General features: G+C 40.5%; 1 protein-coding gene across 2 annotated transcripts; it reads left to right on the plus strand.

The window, feature by feature from the left end:
• Positions 1-4,348: 4,348 nt before the first annotated feature.
• On the plus strand, positions 4,349-24,624 carry LOC117289077 (protein snail homolog Sna-like). Of its 2 annotated transcripts, none has more exons than XM_033770022.1 (2): positions 4,349-4,540; positions 23,615-24,624. In XM_033770022.1, exons 1-2 carry the CDS (start codon positions 4,435-4,437, stop codon positions 24,421-24,423), a joined length of 915 nt encoding a protein of 304 aa, XP_033625913.1. In that variant the 5' UTR covers positions 4,349-4,434; the 3' UTR covers positions 24,424-24,624. The 2 variants fall into 2 exon arrangements, with proteins under 2 accessions (XP_033625913.1, XP_033625914.1); XM_033770023.1 differs by lacking the exon at positions 4,349-4,540 and adding an exon at positions 17,477-17,985.
• The last annotated feature ends 617 nt before the right edge of the window (positions 24,625-25,241 follow it).

A 25,241-nucleotide genomic window follows, 5' to 3' on the forward strand; every position in this document is an offset into this window, starting at 1 on the left:
ATTGGATTGATGAGGTAAATGTTGTCACCAATTCATTCACTCACTCACCACGAACACCTTGTTTTTGGAGTAAACAAAAACTGTACATGTACCTCTAGTTATTATTATTGTCGGGAAATAGAATTGCCCTCCTTTAATATGTTTTATAGACGTTCTGACTCCTTGATGTCTGGGCAGATGGTTTGTTTACAATGGGCCCTGTGGAGTCACAGTGGCTATGAACACAATAAAGGGCTTTTAGCAAACTGGTAATCATGGGTGATGATTGGAATAGTTACCAGACCCTTCACAAATACTATTGGTCCCATTGTTTCAAGGATCTCTTCCCACAGCCTTGACAGTTATTTTGGGAGTTGGTGTCATTGAGTAATGAAGGAATCAGTTTTTAAGGTTGAAATGAGGGTCCCCCCGGTCTGGTGAATCTGTCCCCCAGACCACTTTACCTTGTCTATGGTACAGCGTCGTCCCCGAGACAGTGTCTCCTAGGATGTTAGGTTATTCTATCCGCCCGCCGCGCCCAGCGGAGATTTTGTCCCCCAAAACGGAGAATGTGTCCCCCGCGTGCACATGAGCGTCCACCGACGCCGACGGAACTTCTTTTGGATCATTACACATGGAGGAATAACCTATAGAGAGGTTTCGCGTGACGTCACCATCGTCAGTTTTTGACACCCGCCGCCATGTTGAGTACTATATTATCAGCTGGCCTGTAATTAACGTAACGCATAAACGGTGCAAAAATCAAACCAGAGCAGTTCATAGTAAATGTAAATCGTAAGCCAGGAGACCGTGAATATTTTTTCGGCAACCGACGATTATTTTGCACTAAGCAAAGGCTGGCAAACAATCTGAACCTGATGAAACAGCCGCGGAGGACGACAAAGCATGGCTTAAATTAAAATGAGGAAACATCGGAATGGGCTTTGGAGACGACGACAAAGAAGAAGTTGCCTAAACACAGGACAAACAGATCGTCCACGTGTCAACATAATTATAAAAAAACAATATGAATTTGAAGGAAACATTAATGAAACAATTTTCTTAGACAACCTAGCCCTCTGGTTTCTGACATTTTTAAATATAAATGAAAGAAAGGGAACATTAAACGTTATCTTAAAGCCATTATATACACTTTCGGTACAGGGGGAAAAAAATCGCAGATTTACAAATAATTTACAGGGTTTACAGAAGGTAATGGTGAAAGACTTCTCTTGAAATATTGTTTCATGAAATGCTTTACTTTTTGAGAAAACATTAAAACAATATAAATTCTCGATAGCGAGAATTACGGATTTGTTATAGACACGGCGAAACGCGAGAAAACAGGAGTGGGTTTTCCCGTTATTTTCTCCCTCCGATGACCGATTGAGCCTACATTTTCACAGGTTTGTTATTTTATATTATAAGTTGTGATACACGAAGTGTGGGACTTGGGACAATACTGTTTACCGAAAGTGGAGGAAACAAAGCTTACTCATCAGCTGCCCCAATGCAATTTGCTTGTTTTGTTACGGATATGTAGACACACAGGTGCATAATACCAGCCAAGATAACATTGACTTAATTCTTTTAGAGATGTTTGAGATGACACTTGAGTTTTGAACTTCCATTCCAGTCCCAAATATGTTTTTGTTCAAGACACTAGACACTATTGGTAATTGTCAAAGACCAATCTTCTCACTTGGTGTATCTCAACATATTTTTATGCAGAAAATAACAAACCTGTGAAAAGTTTCGCTCAATTTGATCGTCGGAAGTTGCGAGGTAGCAATAAAAAAAAGTCGTGTGCTTTCAGATGCTTGATTTCGAGACCTCAAATTCTAAATCTGAGTTCTCCAAATGAAGTTCGTGAAAAATTACTTCTCGAAAATTACGTTTCTTCAGAGGGAGCCGTTTCTCATAATGTTTTATACTATCAACAGCTCCCCATTACTCGTTACCAAGTAAGGTTTTATGGTAATAACTATTTTGAGTAATTGCCAATAGTGTCCACTGCCTGTATCGTTGTTTTCTCTTTAACTTCACTCTCTTAAATTTAATTTTGACTTGCTTTTCCTCGATAGTAACCTTTACCTCCGTCACCCATCCAATTTGATTGTATAGTGCATCAGTGGATCTAAATGCGATCAGAGTAACGGTATTTAATAACATCTGGCTACGACACTGCTGAGAAAAGTTCAATGTTTGGAGACCAGTCGGCAGGTTTGAATTCTGGATCCTTGTTGTTTTAACAATTTTTTCGTCAGTGTTTTTCTCACAGTATCGACCGGCGTTGACTTGCATTATCCGGAGTTAATATTATGAAGTAATTCAATTGTTTTACCAAATAAAATACTGAAAGAAAACCTTCACCAAATATTTTTGTCTATCGGAGAAAAACCAAGTTTCTCGGTTACAAATGTGCGTCTGCTGTTGCGAGCAGACGACGCGTTACAAACTTAATAGTACTCAACGTGGCCGACGGCGCGCACAACGAACTTTTTGCGGGGTCACGCAGAAGAAAGAAAAAAAGAAAAGAAAAAAAGGAGAGAACAAAATAAGGCGAGAGGAAAGATGAGAAGCATCATTCTAAAACAAATATGATTTAGTGAAATTTTTTGTCTTATTTTAGTTATTTTTTTGTTTTCTCACTGCCTTTCAACCGATTGTCTTTTGCATATAATTTATGTATAACTCACCGATTTCTACTCACCGTTTCCTGACTCTTTTTAGTAACTAAAAGATAAAAACTAAAGCCTGACACCTTCACTTCCCCAAGGCAAGTGACTGTGGGCTGGGTTAATGCCCTATCTATCATATCCTGGTGTCATGTGTTTTCAGTAGGATAACAGGAAAATTGTTCACAATCAAAAACTAAAAGATTTTTTTTCAAAGCATCTATCCAATTTTTTAACAATAACACTTACACTTCATGGTGTGTTGAAATTTTTATTGGTTTTACGTTGCGAGAGACAGTCTGCCATTAACAGTGCTTATGCATGCACAACACTGGAGCAACGTCATATGTTTTCACACCTTTCATTGGTTGGTATTTTATTGAATATTCAGAATCAAGTATGACGTGCAAAATAAATCAAAAATATTATTCAATTACTACTTAACAAATTTAATTACATTTTTGTCCTAAGGCATTATGGCTACTATATTAGAATCCAGAGATATCATAAGGCATGAAAGTAAAACACCCACCCCCTTGAAGCACACACACTTCATAACAATCCGTTTCCCCCATTTCAGACCATTAATGTTTGGTTTCAGGAGTGTTTCTTTGACTCATTTGAATGTTGGCATAATAATGCACTTGTGATTTGTACCAAAAATCAATCATTTTATAAATGTTTGAGCATAACGACAGGAAACGTTATTCTCAGCATGATTAAGCCTGACGAAAATGCAGACTGTGAGTAAACTGCATAGCTTCTGTCAACGGTGCAGCTTGCACAATCTCGCGGTAAACGGGAACTAAAGTTGGGGTTCGAAAACATATGAGGGTCGATAACGTATGACGCTACGATACGTAAAGACTTCCATCGGTGGCTGGGACAGGCTAGGTGTCAAATCACGGCAACGTTGAAGAATTTCGATGATATCTGACTGTTTCATATTTAGTTATTTAGACATTTTGGTCAATGTTAATGATACAACGTTGCTTGACTTTTCCCAATACTTATTATAATAAGAGTATAATAAACCTGGTCGAATTTAATACTCTCTAAAAAAAATGTAAAAGAGTGAAAAACACCACTCTTTACATTTCGAGCTGTCTCTCATATGTGGCTCTTCAAAAAGAGTGGTGGTTGTTTCACTCTTTGAGTAGTCTTGGTTCCAAGACCATTGGTATTGCGCGGTCACACACACAACCAACGTTCCGATTATGAACGGCAAAAAATATTGCTCCATGGTGTGACCACACAACACCAATGGTCTTGGAACCTAGACTTATTCACGCTCACGCTCGTGGGGGACGGAGCGCCGCTGGCCCCCACGAGCCACCTCTCCGACGAGTGCCTCCTGCTCTGCACTTTGCCGTGCACCCAGAACACCGTCTTTCCACCAAGTCAGGCGCCCGGTTAAATCTATTTTCTTCCTCTATTGACTAATCAACAAACCGCCTTGGTTGGCATGGTCGGCCGAATGTTAGTAAAACACTAAATCGTAAAAACAGATGTTTTAACAAAATTCAACATTTTCTGCAAACTTTCAATTAAATAAAGTACTTCTCATAATTAGTTGTTTTGTTTTAAACAAAATCGACAAATTTGGTTACATTGTTACAAACAATAGCGATCTTTTCTTGATTTGCACTTATGGCTTTCCATAGTTTTCCAATCTGGGTTGGCAAAAACTCGGGCTGTGACGTTGCAATAGAAAGGTCTATGGGAGAGGAAGGTGATCATCAAGAGGGCGCTGTTTGTAGCCAAACAACCGTTAAAAATGCCTAAATCTTTTCTTGTTAAGTGTTCAGTTAAACATAACCACGACTGCTCCTACAGCGAAAACCAAAGTGGAACACCAAGCTCAGATTCAGCTTGTTTAGAAGGTAAACAACGTTTATAGCCCAGTGGCGGCGGTTTGTGCGATAACTTAAAGACAAGACCAGACAAGACCAGACAAGGACGAATTCGGGTCATCTCGACCTCGTACCTAAGTCAACGCGTACCCAAATAAATGTTTACAATTTTTTTTACTCGTACTGATAATGATATATATAGTGATACATTTGTATTGTAGTTTAATTTATTTATTTATATAATATTAGCTATGCATTGTTGCAATGATTTTGTTTTCTTGGTTTTTTTTTCATGTTGCAGTTTTTTTTTACTTAGGCCCTACGCCTACGGTGGGGAAAATTAATCAGAGAACTTTTTTTTAAATATAGGTAGGCTTGTTACTTTTTATAGAATGATTTTTTTTTTTTATTTGGAAAAAGATAAGCAGAACTTACGCAAAGTGTTTTGGTTGGAAAAAGTGGAACAGTTTATTTGTTCAAATTTACTTGTTTGAATCGGAAAACGATAATCAGAACATAACGCAAACGAATGAATTGAATGAATTTTTACAATGAAATGTTCTTTTGGTTTGGGAACAATTTAACAGGAAAAACACCCAGGTGAGGTAAACATGAACGTTTGCGTTTTATATATAGTATATTTTTTCATTGAAAATAATTGGTTTCATATGAACATGGAGGTAGAAATGTTTATTTTATACCTCCATGATATTGTGGAGGCAGCGTTGTGCCGTCCTTGAGGCAGCGAGAGGCAGACGGTGAGTTAGGAGGGCGCCACCATGCGGCGGAGTTTGGTTATGCCATTCTAATGCCTCCGTCGCTGGTCAGTTGCTTTTCCGACTTCCAATTACAGTTACCAAATTAAAGAGTCAATCCGAACCCACTGATGTTTCGAGGTTTCAAATTATTTTAGGCCTCGTTCGTCACCCCCCTCCACACGTGTCAGAAGTGGGATTGACTGCTGTAATTTCAAACAACAAAAGCGATGTTGTAGGCATTGAATGGTATCAAAGTTTGTCCAGTCCTGTGTGCTGCAGGTCTTGTGTAAATAAGCTGTTGAAATGAGTGCTACTGTAAAAGTCAGCAAGGATGGTGGAAAGTCTCTTCGGTTCCCTCTTCAGCAAGGAAAGCTCTCGCTACAGTCGCTGGAGGACTATTTCGAGGGTGCCATCGGCGTCACTTATATCGATAAGGATGGTGAGGAAGTGGTGCTACCCAAGGTAGACAACATGATTCTACCCCCTGAAGACAGCTGGGAGGACCATGTCTACTCCGTCGTTATCAGAGAGCAAAAACCACAGATATCTCCTTCAACAGCCCCCAGTCTCACACATGTCGTGATGGCACCTGATCGGAAGCTTCACACCTTCGAAGGCAGAGAAGATTCCTCCATAAAATCTGTTACAGTAGAAGAATTTGTATCGTCAATGAAAAACGCATTCCAACGATACAACGTGCCACTTGACCAGAGGGGACAGTTTTTGCTGGATTACCTGCGTGCCGGCCCAAAGATCGAAGTAAGGTCCCTCCTCTCTGGTGGGAAAAGTGCCCAGGATTGTTTGGAGTATCTTCAGTCTTCATACGGAGAATCACTTACGAGTGGGGAACTACAACGCCAATTCTTGCAACGCCGACAACGCCAAGGTGAGTCAATCCGCCAGTATGCTATTGACTTAGAGAGACTCTTTCATCGATTGCAGAAAAAGGATCCAGGCCTGTACAAAACCCCTGACACAATCATTAAGGAACAATTCGTGGATGGGATCGAGACAGAGGGACTGCGTCACTCATGCAGGGATCTCCTTGACCGAACTTCCGAGATTTCATTCTGCGAGCTGAAGAACTGGGCAGTGAAGAGAGATGAACGCGAACATGCTCATCATCAAACCACACCTCGAAGCGCATCCACTCTGCAGGTTCAAGAAAACTCAAAAGACAGAGTCACCTGTTTGGAGGAGCAGATGAAGAGAATTCTCAACAAACTAGATGCCATCACGAGTCATGCCAATGTCTCCTTCCCCAGCAGCGGGCCCCAACACTGGCAAGGCGGACCCGAATCTCCATCCCCACTCAGATGTTACAACTGCGACCAGTTCGGGCATTTTGCTCGTAACTGCCCGGCCCCTCGCCGCCAGCCAAGAAATGTTTTCCCGACACACCCGACACCTCCCCAGCAGTCGTATCCCGGTCAGCGATTCACCCAGAGCCGTAAGAATGAGATGGGAAACTAGCTCCCTTGTCTGTTTCGAGCCAGACAGCCAGGGGGAAAAGTGACGGCTTGCTTAACTGTAATACAAGAGAATTTATGACCAAGGCGACTGCTGATTGTTTTACTGTCAATGCACTCTTTGGTGAGCAACAGGTGCCTTGTCTTTTGGACACTGGCTCTATGGTGACAACTATCACCAACAATTTCTACGTCACACACTTCAAGCCAAGAGGTATACAACTGATGAGCGTACCAGAGTATTTCCAGCTGGTATCAGCCAATGGCACTTCCATACCATACACTGGAGTTTTTGAAACCAACATCTCAGTCTTTGACATCACTGTTCCATCCAGGGTGGTGCTCGTCATTGAGGACTCCCGGGTATCAACCATGGCATCAGGTATTATTGGAATGAACGTCCTGAAGGAATGTTGGAGCAAATTCATGACATCTCAGGGACAGACCCATCTGGAAAAGGTTGAGCCACATGACAATCACAAAGTGTGGGAGAGTGCAATGCAGACAGTGCAGAAACATGAAGAATTTACATCGAACCAAAATCAGATTAGTAGAGCATATCTCCGTCGGGGACCAGCTGTTATAATCCCTGCCAAACAGATGATGATTTTACAAGCCTCAGCCAGCCCGGGTCCAGATAACACAGCGTACGTTGCAGTATTGGAATCTGGTGAATCATCCAATCTCCCCAATGGTATTCAATTGAATAGGTCATTAGTCAGTGTCCATGGGGGAAAGTTCTCCTTCATTGTAGCGAACGACACAGATCGAGATGTTGTCTTACCAGGTCATACCTGCATCGGTACTCTATATAACGGAGAACTCATTACACCAGAGGACGAAACCCACGAGTACAACATGAAGCAAAACTCAGTGAATTGTTCTTCGATGTCTACGTCTGACAAGAATGATACACCGTAATTTTTGCATGATCTGAAGTTGGGAGATCAATTTTCACACGAAGAGGCTTCAAGATTCGAAAAGCTGCTCCAGAAGTATGACAGTGTATTCTCGAAGAACGATGGTGACTTGGGCCACACTGACACCGTCAGACATCGCATTGATACAGGTGATGCCTCCCCCATTAGTCAGCGATACCGGTCACTTCCACCATCACAATACAAAGAAGTCAGGGCACACATCCATGAGCTGCTTGACAAAGGGATCATCCGAGAAAGCTCAAGCCCATGGGCATCCCCGATTGTAGTCGTGCGGAAAAAAGACCACTCAATTCGCTTATGCGTGGATTACAGGAGACTTAATAGTTTGACGACGAAGAACGCATTTCCGTTGCCCCGAATCAATGAGTCTCTTCAGGCCCTTGGGAATGCAAAGTATTTCAGCACCATGGATCTGACGTCTGGATTCTACCAAGTTGCCATGGAAGAGAGTGACATCCAAAAGACTGCCTTCACAACGCCTTTTGGGCTATGGGAGTACACCCGTATGCCCTTCGGCCTCTGCAATAGTCCAGCAACTTTCCAGAGGTTGATGCAGCGATGTTTTGGTGATGAAGCCTTGCAGAGTCTTTTAATATACCTTGATGACATCATAGTATATTCCGCTAGTTATGAGGAACATCTACAGCGTCTCGAAATGGTATTTCAGCGGTTACAAAAGCACGGTTTAAAGCTGAAACTTTCAAAGTGTGACTTCTTCAAAACTCAAGTGAAATATCTTGGACACCTTATCGTGGCGGGAGACGGGGTGAAGCCAGACCTTGAGAAGATTGCAGTAGTAAAAGACTGGCTAGTGCCAACAACTGTCACAGATCTGCGATCGTTCCTTGGCTTCACTGGATTCTTTCGCAAGTTCATTCACCGATATTCTAGCGTCACTGCACCACTTCTCAAATATCTCACAGGGACATCGCGTAAAGGAAAAATCAGAGACGGACAGAGGAGAATAGAGCTTGACGAGGCGGCACATTTGGCGATACAGTCATTAAAGTCAAAGTTGATTGAAGCCCCGGTGTTGAGGTTTGCAGACTTCTCGCTACCATTTACAGTGGAAACAGATGCAAGCAGTAAAGGGCTTGGTGCCGTGCTCTCACAACAACAACGCGATGGCTCAAAGTCAGTGGTAGCCTATGCCTCACGATCACTACGACCAGCGGAGAAGAACGATAAAAATTACTCGGCATTCAAGTTGGAGTTGTTGGGCGTACGCTGGGCCGTGTGTCAGGCATTCCGGGATTACTTGTTTGGAAATAAGTGCATCATTCTCACTGATCACAATCCCCTCAAATACTTGGATACCGCAAACCTGAGTGCAGCTGAGATGCGGTGGGTACAGCAGTTGTCAGCATTCGACTTCAAACTAGAATACCGTCCTGGACGAACGAATCAAGCGCCAGATGCCCTTTCGCGACTTGACACACGACCAGTTGATGCAGCTCTCAATTTACAGTCCACCCCAGATGCTGAGCTATCATCTTGTACCATCCGCGCCACTTGTGGTCCAGTTGGTGTAACCACAGAATTTCCTCAGATGTTGGCCCATCAAATCCAAGTAACTACTGACGAAGGCAGCCAAAGTTTACCGGGCTATTCTGCAAAGATGCTGAGAAGTTTACAAGATGAAGATTTCATTCTCCAACGGGTCATCCCCTATGTAAAGAGACAAAGACGTCCATCAGAACAAGAGAGGCAGAACGAACCAAGTGACGTTGTTTCAGTTCTTAAACATATGAACCAACTCTTCTTCAAAAATGAAGTCCTGTACCGACGTTCTATATTGCAATGAGACGGTATGTGTGAACGATTGGTGACCCCTGCCCGACTACACGAGGAGATCTTGACTCTTTTTCATGATAATGCAGGACACTTTGGCGTAAAGCGAACCCTGAAGCTGATACAACCCCTCTTCTACTGGCAAAGAATGGAAATCTCCGTCCACACTTGGTGTCACCAGTGTGAAAGATGCAGTGTAAGCAGATGTCCTACTCGTGCTACTCGGCCCCCACTGGGAACTCTACGTGCCACAGCTCCCCTTGAGGTAGTGGCTATGGACTTTACTGTACTGGAGCAGTCATCTGATGGGTATGAAAATGTACTTGTACTCACAGACATCTTCACGAAGTACACTTGGGCAATCCCTACAAAGGATCAACGTGCACAGACTGTCGCCAAAATGCTGGTGAAACATCTCATCATACCATTTGGTGCTCCGTTGCGTCTGCATTCTGACAATGGAAAGTGTTTTCTCGCTCAGGTAGTGCAGGAGCTTTGCACGTTGTATGGCATCGGACAGTCCCACACCACACCATACCACCCCCAGGGCAATGGGCAATGTGAAAGATTTAACAGAACGCTCCATAACTTGCTTGTTGCCCTGCCAACCCATAAGAAGACAAGATGGACCGACTCTATTCCTCATTTAGTGACAGTCTACAATAACACAAAACATTCTAGTACTGGTTACGAACCCTTCTACTTGATGTTCGGGAGGAATGCTCGCTTACCCCAGCACCTTGTTCTTGGAGTGGATCGTTCTCAACTCAGCGGCGTCAGTGCTGGCTCCTTCGCTAAAAAGCATTGTGAGAATCTTGATAAGGCGCGGGCCCTTGCTACAGCGAACTTAGACAAGAAGGTAGAATTAAGAACTTCTGCATTTGAGAAAGATGTGTTTGAGAGGCCCCTTTGTACAGGAGAATTCGTATTAGTCCGAGACCGATCTCACAGAGGAAGGGCAAAGATTCAGGACTATTGGGAAACCGACCCATACATGGTAGTGAAACAGCCTTTCAAAGGACAACCAGTTTATGTGGTGCGAAACTCAAGTGGACGACAAAAAGTGCTTCATCGCTGTGAGCTGATGAAACATTGCCCTTGGGATGCCAGACCCCCAACCACCCCGAGCACAGAAGACGATAACACTATTGATGGTGTAACCTCATCATCAACGAGCGATGACAACTGGGGAGTGACACTAACCCTTCCCAAACAGCCACCCTCCAACGCCCCCATACCAGCCCCCTCTCCTTCAGACGCGCCCCTTGCAGTAGTTCCAGCCTCTTCTCCTTCAGACGAGCCCCCTTGCAGTAGTTCCAGCCCCCTCTCCTTCAGACAAGTCCCTTGTAGCAGTTCCAGCCCCCTCTCCTTCAGACGAGCCCCTTGTAGTAGTTCCAGCCTCTTCTCCTTCAGACGAGCCCCTTGCAGTAGTTCCAGCCCCCTCTCCTTCAGACAAGTCCCTTGTAGCAGTTCCAGCCCCCTCTCCTTCAGACGAGCCCCTTGTAGCAGTTCCAGCCTCCTCTCCTTCAGACGAGCCCCTTGCAGTAGTTCCAGCCCCGTCTCCTTCAGACGAGCCCCTTGTAGCAGTTCCAGCCTCCTCTTCTTCAGACGAGCCCCTTGCAGCAGATCAGCTCTGTGCACCAGGTGAGAACTTTATCCTCAGAACTACCCATGACATCTCATCTGTGGAAGGACCACAGATGTCACCAACTGACACAACTGGGAGTGCTGAGACGACTACCGAAGCTATGGCAGCCGCAGGAGTGCCCAGGAAACCGAGACGCTCCAACCGCACGACGAAAGGAAAACCCCCAAGTAGGTACCAGTTTTCTAATGCTGTTCGCTTATTAACTCAAGTCAAGGATATGATGGCAGCCACTACTGAGAAAGACTTGAGTAGCTCAGATACAGACTAATTATCTGTATGAACTATTGCTGCTCCAATCCCCAATTACATGTGGAAACAGAACTGTATTGGAATGTGTGACAAAATACTGTCGTATTTATCACTGGAATAAGAACAGTTGAGGTGAGGAAGCTCAAAGGACCCATGGGCATTTCAACCTTGCTTAGTTTTCCAAAATTGTGATAATAATTGTATGTGCATTTATCTACTCACTAGTAAAGTCTTGCCAGAACAGTTGAGTTGAGAAGTTTAAAGTAGAAGTTTAAAGTAGGAGTTTAAAGTGAGGAGTTTAAAGCAGTTGTGTGTTACTCTTAAAGGTGTTGTATTTAACTGTTAACTTGTTTGACAAAAGTTTTTAAGTGTTTTAAAGTTTAGCGATAAAGTTTTGACTTGTCGTCGGGGCGACGACAAATTTGTGTGGGAGAAGATGTGGAGGCAGCGTTGTGCCGTCCTTGAGGCAGCGAGAGGCAGACGGTGAGTTAGGAGGGCGCCACCATGCGGCGGAGTTTGGTTATGCCATTCTAATGCCTCCGTCGCTGGTCAGTTGCTTTTCCGACTTCCAATTACAGTTACCAAATTAAAGAGTCAATCCGAACCCACTGATGTTTCGAGGTTTCAAATTATTTTAGGCCTCGTTCGTCACCCCCCTCCACAATATGAAGAACTAGTTATATCTGATCTGCTCAACGCCTTTCACGGCGACCCCCTCAACACGGGAATTTAAAAGAAACCACAATGGATCTGAATGAATATCCTAGCGAAAAAAAAGCAGAAATGAGACGAACAAACATTAAAAACGAAATTCGTGAGATTATTATAATTATTAATAAAAGTGAGTTCCATATGATGGCAGAACATCATTTTTATTTCCTATCGCTTACAAAATCACACCGCATGGAAATTTTCCGTTCCGGCATACAATGTACGTTATACGGTACAAGTTGACTTGGGTACGAGTTGACTTGGGTACGAGTTGACCTGGGTACGAGTTGACCTGGGTACGAGTTGACTTGGGTACAATATTTTGGGTACGAGTTGACTTGGGTACGAGTTGACCTGTTTCGGACAAGACGTTTAGTTAGTCATACGTAGATGTAGGTGACACGTGAGCTGTGACACTCAGCTGCTCAGAACACTGACACGTTTTTAATGGCAGTGGACTCAAAATAATTATTAGCACAAAACGTTACTTGGTAACGAGTAATGGTTTAGAGGTTGATAGTTAGTATAAAACATTGTGAGAAACCATGGAGAAACAGCTCCCTCTGAAGTGACGTAGTTTTCGAGAAAGAAGTTATTTTCTGCGAATTTGAAACCTCAGTCTCAGATTTAGAATTTGAGGTCTCGAAATCAAGCATCTGAAAGCACACAACTTTCGTGTGACAGGGGTGTTTTTTTCTTTCATTATGATCTCGCAACTTTGACGACCGATTGAGCTCAAATTTTGTTATTTTAAATTAATTCTTAGATGCATGTTATGTTGACATACAGCAACTGTGAAGGCTAGTCTTTGACAATAACCATTATTAGTGCAGACCTACCAAGTCTCACGCATTAGGTGGTGAGACTCACGCATTTGGGCTCTGTCTCACGCTCACACGCACAGCAACCATTTTCTCACGCATTGGGGCCAGACCGGGAAAAAAATAGGAGGAAGGGAGGGGGAGGGGGGGAAGGGAGGGGGGTGGTGGTGAGCTTTGAAAATTCTCACTGGCCTCTGGACTTGGCATCTCTGTTTAAACACTAACTAGTGTAATGTTTTCTTTTTTGTATCGTATCGTACGGAGCCCCTAACCTTAGGCTTAAAAAGGGACATTTGATAAACAAAATTTGAGGGGGGGGGGGGGAAGGGAGGGGGGGTGAAGGGAGGGGGGTGGTGAAGGGAGGGGGGTGGTGGTGAGCTTTGAAAATTCTCACTGGCCTCTGGACTTGGCATCTCTGTTAGTGTAATATTTTCTTTTTTGTATCGTATCGGTATCGTACGGAGCCCCTAACCTAAGGCTAAAAAAGGGACATTTGATAAACAAAATTTGGGTACAAAAACTACAATTATAGTATAGAAAGCAGGTCCGCTCCATATGCATGATATGTACTTCTAGAAACTACATGTATAAGGCTCCCCCGTTAGCCTTAAGGCCGGTTTATAGTCGGTCGCGCGACGGTCGCGCGATGGAAATCGTCGGACGCTGAGGATCGCTGGACGCTGGCCTTTTTTGCACAGTTTATAGTCGTCGCGCGATGGGATGCAGTTTGTAAAGTATACACATACCCAATTAATTATGTTTAAAAGAAAACCATCTTTCTCAAATTGTTATCAGCATTATGAACAACCAAAAACGAAGAATTTTAGTTCATCTGATATGAATTTTCCTTTAGACTGGATTCACTCGGGGATAAACAAAAACACATCATTTTCACTTTGTTTTCCATGTTTTTACATTCATCAATTTAATAAAATAAATAAACTGAAAAACCCGTTGCAGCCACGTCCTATAAAAAAACTCATTAAGTTAAGTTTGTGAAAAAAGATATCAATAATGTCACTTAACCAGATCAGATATCAAATTATTAAGTCTGCGAGAATACAATGAGTTGTTTTGGAAGTTGTGTCAATGAATTTTGAAATTAAGTGTTTACTTAATATTCTGGAAACAGCATAGTATTATTTGAAAAACATGTTTGGGTTTCTTTTCTCTAAAAGGGAACATCGATGGGAAGCGTTATATATTGTAAAGCAACAATTCCGTTAGTTTTTCTAAACAATTGTTGTTCTGAAGTGTACCAAACATAATGACAGGCATTAAATAGTTCGGTTTTAGAAATACAATTCCCACACTTCGAATCAGCGGTGCAGTCAGCAGGGAGGGGGGGGGGAGTGGCTACCCCAAACAAAATACCCCCCTCCTCTGAAAAAAAGGGAAAATGCACACGCAGCCACAAAATGCCATAAGCACCCCCCTCCGCGCAGCATACTCCTTCCCGACTCACAAAGCAAACCCTGCCCACATGTTAAAACTACTAACCCCTAGCCCTCCCCATGAAAAGTCATAGCCATACCACTGCTTCCGAATCACTTTGTGTCAATATTGGTATAAAAAAGATAAAAGCCACACAAATCAATAAAGTGTCCAGCATTTAACTAGTTTGAACTTTGTGAACTCAACAAGAGAAAAGAAACAGACTACTGTTTTTGACTTGTTCATTTATTTATTTCAAATCAACTTATAATGAAATTAAAGGTACAATTTACTTATTAAACATAGCGAGCAAGAGAGTGATCAGTATGTACAGAAGAGGACAATGAACAATAAGCTATAATTTTGCATAATTAATGCAGCGGCAAGTTTATCAATTTTTACCGATTATATTTTAAATAATGTTTTTTTTTTTTTAGAAAAGCAAGTGCATAAATCATCAGGAATGACTTGAGTAGCTGTAGAATGTTTGTAGTTAATACAATGCACAAGGAAATTTAAATTGATAGGCTATCATTGTTAAAGTAAAGTTTTAAAGTTGAGGATTTTATCGCAGCTTTCCTTCAACATTATTATCATTGATGTATCAGATGTCTGTGTCAAAGGATGTCCTTCTTGTGTCCATTTGTTTTTATCACAGATGCTGCAAGTGTGGCTGGCAAACTGGAGGTTTTGTTGTGTGTATAAAGTATAACTGTTCTAATACAGGGAGACAAAAAAAAAAAAATATTGTAACAAAATCCTTCAATTGTTAACATAATACTCTTTTTCAATTTGACCTAAGATTGGGACTTTAACAAAATACAAACTTCACCTGCAAACTTGCAAAAAAACAAATTCATTATGTTAAATAGCCCTATCTTCATGAAGAGTTTTTCAACAGTTTGTTTACATGGTTAATACAATCAGGGCTCGATTTTGGGGAAAAAAATCACAAGACTTTTACTGGACCAGAGAATTTGACAAGACTGGGATCGATATGAGGAGCACACTTTCTACACACTACATTGAAACTGCTGTTGGAACAAGCACTAAAAGAAGATATATTGGCATTCAATAGATATGTGTACTAAAATGCAATGAGGTGTTACTATTCAAATTAAAAAACACAATACACTAAATGTTTTCGAATCAGCGTTGGAGTAAAAAATGTGCGATGCGGCATAAAAACAAAAAAAACAGTGAGTACCGAGCAGAAAATTGCTTTTTTTGACGATGTTTTTTAATTTCACTCAACAAAAAGGAAATGCAAGCATTATGAATGTATATTGAGTATGTGGGGAAGGTTTTGGTAGTGTAGTACAACAGAAACTTCAGTTATTGCTGGCTAACGGTCGTAAAACTTTCACCTATCAACGCTGATTTGAAAAACGTATAGCGTTAAGGAGGCCCAAAATATTAGACCCCTATAAGGCTCACGGGGGAGCCTTATAGTTTCTAGAAGGGAGCCTTATAGTTTCTAGAAGGGAGCCTTATAGTTTCTAGAAGGGAGCCTTATAGTTTCTAGAAGTACATGATATGGCCCTGTTTTCTGAATTCTTTTTCAATGGGGAATATATAGAGGTAGCTGTGTGGAATGAATTATGGCCCCTGTATTTTTCAATAGTTACTCCCAAAATAAAAAAATAAATTATCTCGTGCCTGTGACTTATTAGCTTGTGCGCACAACATATTATCACCTGCACACGACATAATTATCTTGTGTGCACAACATATTATCTTGTGCATACGACATAAATCGGGATTCCTAGAAGCAGCCCTTCTCATCGCAGCGCTGCCATTATTATCACAAGCCATGAAATAAACTGCTTAAAATGTTGAGTAAACTAAATGCATCGCTTTAAGGCACTGGACACTAGGACCTGTTTGTGTTTACTCAAAATAACTGTTGGCATAAAACTTACTTGGTAACGACCTGTGGAGAGCTGTTTGATAGTATAACATTGTGAGAAATGGCGCGCTCTGAAGTAACATAAATTTTGAGAAAGAGGACCTAATTTCTCACTAAAATATTGAATTCGAGACTTCAGCTTAGGTCTCGCTTTTAAGCATCTGAAAGTACACAACTTGTGCGACAAGGGTGTTTTATTTTCCATTATTCTCTTCCAACTTCAACGACCAATATTGAGGCTTTTTGAGCTCAAATTTTCATAGTTTTTTAATTTTTATGCGTTTATCTTGGGATACCAAGTTAGAAGCAAAGGTATCCAGAAGTGCATAATAATGTACGGTGGGTTAGCGTATAATACGTAACAAAAAACGCTTAGTTTTTATTGTTTGAATGACACACAGGAGTACCCGCCATATGCGTCACATGACTTATACTCGGGTTACTCAAAATGAATGAACCATGTCGTGATTCATTCGAGTGCATTGATGCATGTCAGTATAAAAGCAGCGTCCTTAGCAACAGAATCCAATTCAGGCCGCTGCTTACTCTGCTGTAGTGTTGGTGTCGCATTTCGGCAACAGCGTATTTTATATACGATATTAAACTCAAAGAATACTTCAAGCATAAATTGGAAAGCATTGAAACTTCCAGCAAAGACACAGCTGATCAAGTAAACATTAAGGAGCTCACAAATAAATTGGAGCCAAAAGTAGTAACAAGACCCCTGATGTGAACTCGGCACAATCCGAAATCTGCGGAAAAGTCGGAATCGCCCACGATAAAATCAAGGCTGCCCTCGAGAAGAGCAACATTCCAGCAGCCATTGAGGCACTTAAAGGAGCCGAAGGCATCATTGCAGAACGAAAGAGAACAATCAAAATTGCAGACTGTAGCAAGGCTAGCTGGGCCGCTGTACAAGAGCTAGACAAGACGGGGAATGATAGAATGCCAGAAGAGGCCAAAAGAATCATAGTGGATGAGGAAGCCGCATTAAAAGCATCAAAAGAAGAAAGAAGTTTAACCATTCTCCAGATAACCCACATGTGGCAATGGCACTGCTGCTGATTGGTATCTTTTTCGAGGTAAAATAAGGGACATAACACCCACCTTTTGATCTTTGTAAATTCATATGCAGTTTAACAACGGCCCACTCCCATGATTTAATAAATTCTGAAACTAAATAATGTTTTCAAGGTGTGTTTATTGTGTGTCCTACAATAAAGTTTTTCTGTGCGTATGAGCGCAGCTAAGCATGAAAATGTAGTTTTTATTGTTTGAATGACGCACAGGAGTACCCACCGTATGCGTCACGTGACTTATACGCGGGTTACTCAAAATGAATGAACCGTGTCGTGATTCATTCATTTGAGTGCATTGATGCATGTCAGTATCAAAGCAGCGTCCTTAGCAACAGAATCCAATTCAGGCCGCTGCTTACTCTGCTGTAGTGTTGGTGTCGCATTCCGGCAACAGCGTATTTTATATACGATATTAAGTTCCACATATGGAACATATTATGTTTTCCTTTTTCTTCTGTTGGTTTTTTAATTCTTTGCTGACAGGCATGTCGAACGCTGAAGTCTGCTACAACTGCAGAATGCAAGGACACTGGTCCAGAGAGTGACCACTCCATATCGATTAGACCTAGAGCCAGAGCTGCCCACTCACTCGACTACACCACAGGAGCTCTAAGTCAGCATTAAAGAGGCAAACATGTTTGACAAGTTTGTATATGTATTTAGAGGTATGATGTGACTATTAATCATGTAAAATAACGGTCTTGAAATCTGATAAATTTATGGTCAAAGAAAGACACGCACAATTTTTGTACTAATTTTGTTCATCTAATTGATCATGTCTCGTTTTTGAAATGCCGTCCCTTGGTCCTTCCGAATTAATAGTTCAGCGTCAAACACGATTGAGCAAGCCCAGGACCTGTTACTGTCAGTCGAGGAGGAGTGCCTGAAAATTGGCCTACAGCTGAACACAAAAAAGACCAAGGTGATAGCTTACAACATCAGTGACCCTCCTGTCCACACGAGGGACGGCACAATTCTTCGTTTTGAATCTGACTTCAAATACCTTGGATCCTGGATCAACTCCAGTGAAAAAGACCTGAAGATACGAAAAGGACAGTCGTGGTCCGTGCTTCACAGCATGAAAAACGTGTGGTCATCAACGCTGAGTGCCCGGCTGAAAAGATCACTATTTGTCGCAAAAGTGGAGTCAGTGCTACTTTACGAAGCTGAGACCTGGACCCTCACCACCAGTATAGAGAAGTCTCTGGATGGCTGCTACACCAGGATGCTGCGTATGGCCCTAAACATCCCCTGGCAGGACCACATGAGAAACTCCAACCTGTATGCTGGCTGGCCAAAGGCCACAGAGAAGATCCGTGAACGCCGACTCAAGCTCGCTGAGCACTGTGTCCGCCACTCGGAGCTTGCCGCTTGCCCAACCATCCTCTGGGAGCCCACCCAAGGCAAGGCCTCGCGTGGGAGAAGATGTCTCTCCTTTGTAGACACACTAAAACGAGACACCGGCTTGACCAGCGCTGAGGAACTTCGCTCCTGCATGCTGGACCGGAACATCTGGAGAAAAATCACTGGGCAGGCTCGAGCTTCTAGATGGCGCTCGACATGATGATGAAATGAGAAAGTTTTCGAAATAGTTTGTATCATGGAATTGATTTCATCTCAAATAATTGCAGAGGAAACAGAGCCCTGTTTCATTGCGGTTCCCTTATCAGTAGCTTATCAAGCAACTGGTAAGAAACGATTGATTCTAGAATTAAGCAGATTTAATAAATTCATTAAAAAAAAAAAAAAAAAACCCCCCAAAAAAAAAACAACAACAACAACAACCACTTTAAACTAGACGATTGGAAGGTTGCAAATTCTTTCACAAGGTTCTATTAATGTTCTATTTCAACTAAGTCTAGGTTACCATCATCTCGAAATTTCACCACCAGTAGTCTCAGTACCTGCCGTTCTTGATCATTATGATCCATAATAATGTGTAAAAGCTGATGTTTATTTGCTTGGTGGCCATCCTCTGTTTTGGGCCGATTTTGTGGTCTAGTACTTAACTTGGATTAAGGAATGTATTATATGAAAGGCCCGAATGCATTTAAGAGACAAACTTGTTTGACAAGTTTGTAGATGTATTTAGAGGAACAATGTGACTATTAATCATGTAAGATAACGATCTCGAAATCTTATAAATTTATGGTCAAAGGAAGACACAAAAAATGTTGGGACTAATTTTGTTCATCTCAATTGATCATGTCTGTGATTATGAATGGTTATAAAATCTCGTTTTTGAAATGCCACCCCTTGGTTCTTCCAAATTAACAATTCAGCGTTAAATGAGAATATTTTAGAAATAGTTTTTATCATGGAGTTGGTTTAATCTCAAACAATCGTAGAGAAAACAGAGCCCTCTTTCATTGCGGGTCCCTTATCAGTAGCTTATCAAGCAACTGGTAAGAAACGATTGATTCTAGAATTAAGCAGACTGAACAAATTTGTTCAGAAACTTCAAAATTGGAAAATACGGTTGCAATTTCTTTCACAAGATTCTCTAATGTTCTATTAGTTTAAATATATTTCGACTAAGTCTGGGTACCCTATCATATCGAAATTTCACCAACAGAAATCTTGATACCTGCATGCTGTTCTTGATCATATGATCCATGTTAATGTGTAAAAGCTGGCATTTTTATTTCCTTGGTTTCCTCTTTATTTAGGAATGTATTATATGAAAGGCCTGAATGCTTAAGAACAACAAAGAAATAAGAATTCCTTACTATATAATAGGGTCTTCAGTTTTCAATGATTTAGTTTCGTGTTATACAAATAGATTGTACTCAACATGTTTTTCTTACTGTATAACCTTTGAGATAAGTTACTCTCAACCCTTTTGGTCAAACTTCCCAAAATGTCTTACTAAAGTGAAGAAACAAATTTTCAACTAAGCTGTATTAGCCAAGACCCCTGGCACATTAAATAGCACTTGTATAACTGTAGAAATCGTTTTCAATTATTTGAAAAATTAAAATAAAAAATTGATATAAAACTTTCAATTTAAAGCAAAATCGTCGCAGCTTATCTTGTTCACAAGAAAAACAGTGCCAAACTATTAAACCCTCTTAGCCTCTGCCATAAAATAGATACATCAATTCTGTATTCACCATCGGTACAAAATATTATACACAACACTATAGTCAACTCCACAATCTCCCAATGCAAAAAGAATCAATTATTTCTCTTGACCAGTATAAACAAACAAGTTGACAAATTTGGGGGTCCGATTAGCCTTTTGTATTTTAGAATAGCGTGTTATGTTTCATTGGAATTGCCATCACTTTTTTAGACATGAAATTACACAACTTTAAAACCAGCCACATTTCTGAATTGCCAAAAAGAAATGGGCTATCCATTCTTTATCCCCATATCAAAAATGGACATCTTCAGAGATGGTCATTTCTGAGTGCTGATAATATTACTCTCCGGTTTTCATCCCAAAGTTATACCTTTCAAATGCAATACAAATGGGAGAAGATGTATTTGTGTCTACGGCACTCCCTCACCGTGCAAAACAGCAGGCTTGTGTACCTCAGATCAGAAAATAGTAACACTAAACTCGGATGCTTGTATTCGCATGAACCGTTAAGAATAAGTATTGGAGTTACTATAACTTGAAAATAATCGTATAACATTACACTTTATTTAGTTTTATCTTCAAGAACGATACGTCATACAGTTTTTGATTATAGAGTGAAATTAAAATGTATCAGCTATGTATGATTATAGTTAAAAATAAAACTATAAATTCGAGAGATATCAAGAATGTTTTCAAAGGTACATAAAATATACTTTTACCCAATGCAATGATTTATTATATAGAATAATCGGTACAATTATCAAAAGTTAAACAATCCGATACAGGAGGATTATAAGGAACCATCATATGAACTGTTTGGAATGAACTATAATGCAAAGTTTAATTTGAGAGAGATCCCAGTAGAAACCCGGAGGGCTTAAAGAGCCATGATTCAGATGAATCAAGAGAGTTGTCAAAGGATAGAAAGGAACACTTTACACATGATATAGAAAACTTGATTTAATCATTATTAGCATTATTATTATAATTATTATTATTTAATAAAGTTAAACAATCCGATACAGGAGGCTTATAAGGAACCATAATATGAATTGTTTGGAATTAACTATAATGCGAAGTTTAATTTGAGAGAGATCCCTGTAGAAACCCGGAGGGCTTAAAGAGCCATGATTCAGATGAAGCAAGAGAGTTGTCAAAGGATAGAAAGGAACACTTTACACATGATATAGAAAACTTGATTTAATCATTATTAGCATTATTATTATAATTATTATTATTTAATAAAGTTAAACAATCCGATACAGGAGGCTTATAAGGAACCATAATATGAATTGTTTGGAATTAACTATAATGCGAAGTTTAATTTGAGAGAGATCCCTGTAGAAACCCGGAGGGCTTAAAGAGCCATGATTCAGATAAAGCAAGAGAGTTGTCAAAGGTGCCACTTTACACATGATCTAGAAAACTTGATTTGATCATTATTATTTTTATAGTTATTATTATTAAATAAAGTTAAACAATCCGATACAGGAGGCTTATAAGGAACCATTATATGAAGTGCGAAGTGTAATTTGAGAGAGATCCCGGTAGAAACCCGGAGGGCTTAAAGAGCCATGATTCAGATGAATCATTGAGAAACGGTGACATGTACTAACTACTAACTTATTAATAATAAACTGTTATACTAATTGTCTACAACTACACTGTATTCTAATGTTTAGTACGAACTACACTATGCAGTTTAACAACGGCCCACTCCCATGATTTAATAAATTCTGAAACTAAATAATGTTTTCAAGGTGTGTTTATTGTGTGTCCTACAATAAAGTGAAACTGTTTTTCATGCGTATGAGCGCAGCGAAGGAGCATGAAAAAAAATAAAAAATTAAAACCTCATGGGCCAGGTCATTATCAAGGTTACCATGGGCACCCTCTTAAACTTCCGTGTAGTTGTGCCCTGCCCATGTGGTCTGGATTTGTGAATTAGACCCTTCAAAATTTGGTGAACAAAATTAAAGTGAAATTGTCCGTATGTGTGCTCTGCAAAGTACGTATTTTGTTGGTTAAGTTTGTTGATTTTTCAAAAAATCTGAAAGTTAAAACCTTATTGGCTGGGTGTGTTCCTTATTGGACCCTCTAGTTAATGTACATGTAGGTGGTGCCCGTCGGCCAATGGGGTATGATCTCAAACGAGTAAATGGTCCTTGTTTGATGTCGTCATTTGACTTTCATGTCAAACAAGAACTAGGTAGTCGTATGAATGTCAAACACCAGTTACTGGTTTGACATCAAACCCCATTGGCCGGTCGCGGTGAGTCACATTGGTGTTTCATGTGTGTGATCGTTGCGATGAGACGGGCTGAATAACAAATTTTGTCGTGTGCACGTGATAATATGTCGTGCGCACAAGATAATTAAAAAAAATAAAAATTTAATGTCCCTTTTAATAGGGGCTCCGTAGTATCGTGTACTTCTAGAAACTATAAGGCTCCCCCGTGAGCGGGGGAGCCTTATACTTTCCAGAAGTAGGTATCATGTATCACCCGCTCTCTAAAATTCTTACACTGTGCGTGCATCAAGCGACTCATTCCTTTGAGGTAATTGCGGCACACAAAGCAAAATGTTGGCCTATAATAAATTGTACGTTTTGATTTAGTTTTAAAAAATAAGGTCAATCATTCTCCTAAATGTAGCGTCGTCGGGCGGGGTGGGATAAACAACATAACATTATTTTTAAGAAAAGGTTTTTCTCAACAGCTCCCCATTACTCGTTACCAACTAAAGTTTTATGCTAATAATTATATAAAGTAATTACCAATAGTGTCCACTGCCTTTAAAGCAATCGCACAACATCGGTAAACAGTAATGTCCAAAGGCCCACACTTCGTGTATCACAATTTATATATAAAATAACAAACCTGTTAAAATTTAGGCTCAATCGGTCATTGGAGTCGGGAGAAAATAACAGGAAAACCCACCCTTGTTTCTGCATGTTTCGCCGTGTCATGACTGTGTTTAAAATAAATCAGTTTTTCTCGATATTGAGAATTGATAATTGTTTTAATGTTTTCTCAAAAAGTAAAGCATTTCATGGAATAATATTTCAAAGCAAGTCTTTCACCATTACCTTCTGTAAACCCTGTAAGTTATTTGTAAATCTGTGAACTTTTAATTTTTGTTTGGTTCAGAAAGTGTCCAATGGCTTTTAACAGTGTTTTGATTGTTCTTTTTTCCCCGTCTTTTTGCAGCTGCTGATAGCGATGATGTTGAGGTACATAGTGGCGTCATCTCCAAAACACGCTCTCTTCCTTGGTCATTTGGAAAATCTTGCGATGATGAAAAGAAGTACTACTTTTGGCAACAAAGTATGTTATTCACACATAAATTGTCCGTGAAGTATTCTTGCAGCATCCATAAAATGGATAAAAAAACTGTATCTTTTGCCAGCCTTAAACTAGTACAAGGTGCAAGTAAGTCCTGGTTACCTCCCATGTCGACTACCGATACACCTTCTGTTGTGTTGACAACCAAATCTGAAAACGTTCACAACAACAACGACAGCAAGAACAGCCACCTTAAAGTTCATACATCAAAACAAAAGTGTCCTGAACATGTAATGGTTTGCAGGACTTATAAGGGACTGTTCAAACAAAAGCAATCTCATTGTGGTGATTATAAGCTGGAAGATCCCCAAAGGTATTTTACCTGCAAGTACTGTAACAAGCACTACATGTCTTTGGGAGCTTTGAAGATGCATATTCGAACTCACACATTGCCATGTAAATGCCAATTTTGTGACAAGTCGTTTTCAAGAGCTTGGCTGCTGAAAGGTCATATCCGCACTCATACAGGGGAGAAGCCATTTTCTTGTTCTTATTGTCTGCGTGCGTTTGCTGATCACTCAAACCTTCGAGCTCATCTTCAAACTCATTTTGACATGAAGCGGTACAGCTGCCAGTCTTGTTCCAAGAGCTTCTCAAGAATGTCAATGTTGGTCAAACACCAGGAGACGGGTTGTTTGACTGAAATCTATCATTCAAATGAACTTTACATCTAAGTTTCCCTTATTTCAAAGGTGAATTATATAGCTGGTCATGGTAAAAATAACTGTTGAACACCACCAATTCAATATATTGCAAGAACGTGGGATACAGAAATATCATCTTGTGTTCTTCATCAATGTTTCAAGGTAGTGGACACTATTGCTAATTACTCAAAATATTTTTTAGCATAAAAAGTTACTTGGTAATGAGTAATGGAGAGCTGTTGATGGTATAAAACATTGTGGGAAACGGCTCCCTATGAAGTAACATAGTTTTTGAGAAAGAAGTAATTTTCGACGAATTTGATTTCGAGACCATAGAATTAGATTTTGAGGCATCTGAAAGCACGCAACTTCAAGTGGCAAGGGTGTTTTTTCTTTCATTATTATCTCGCAACTTCGACGACCATTTGAGCTCAAATTTTCACAGGTTCGTTATTTTATGCATATGTTGAGTTACACCAAATGACACTGGTCTTTGACAATGACCAATAGTGTCCAGTGTCTTAAATAGAGGTGACCCTTCAGCTAAATTAAGTATTAATAACCCCGTGGGACAGGATATTGACATTGTGCGAAATTACGATTACCTGAGCATAATATCTGACAGTCTGTGGAATTAGAGTGATCATTGCTCGGCGCTCATCACAAAGGGGTGCCAGTTAAATGTATTTTTTATGTAAATTAAATTATTTTCATGTAGACACGGAAACTATGATTCTTTTTACTTATCCGTTTTTGAAAGTTTTACTCATAACTGTATGGTTTGTAACAATGGAGCAAGAAAACAAGATACTGGTATTGGTAATTTTTCACAGGACTTGGGAAAGTAC

This window comes from Asterias rubens, chromosome 4 (genome assembly GCF_902459465.1).
Source record: "Asterias rubens chromosome 4, eAstRub1.3, whole genome shotgun sequence".
Lineage (NCBI taxonomy): Eukaryota > Metazoa > Echinodermata > Asteroidea > Forcipulatida > Asteriidae > Asterias > Asterias rubens.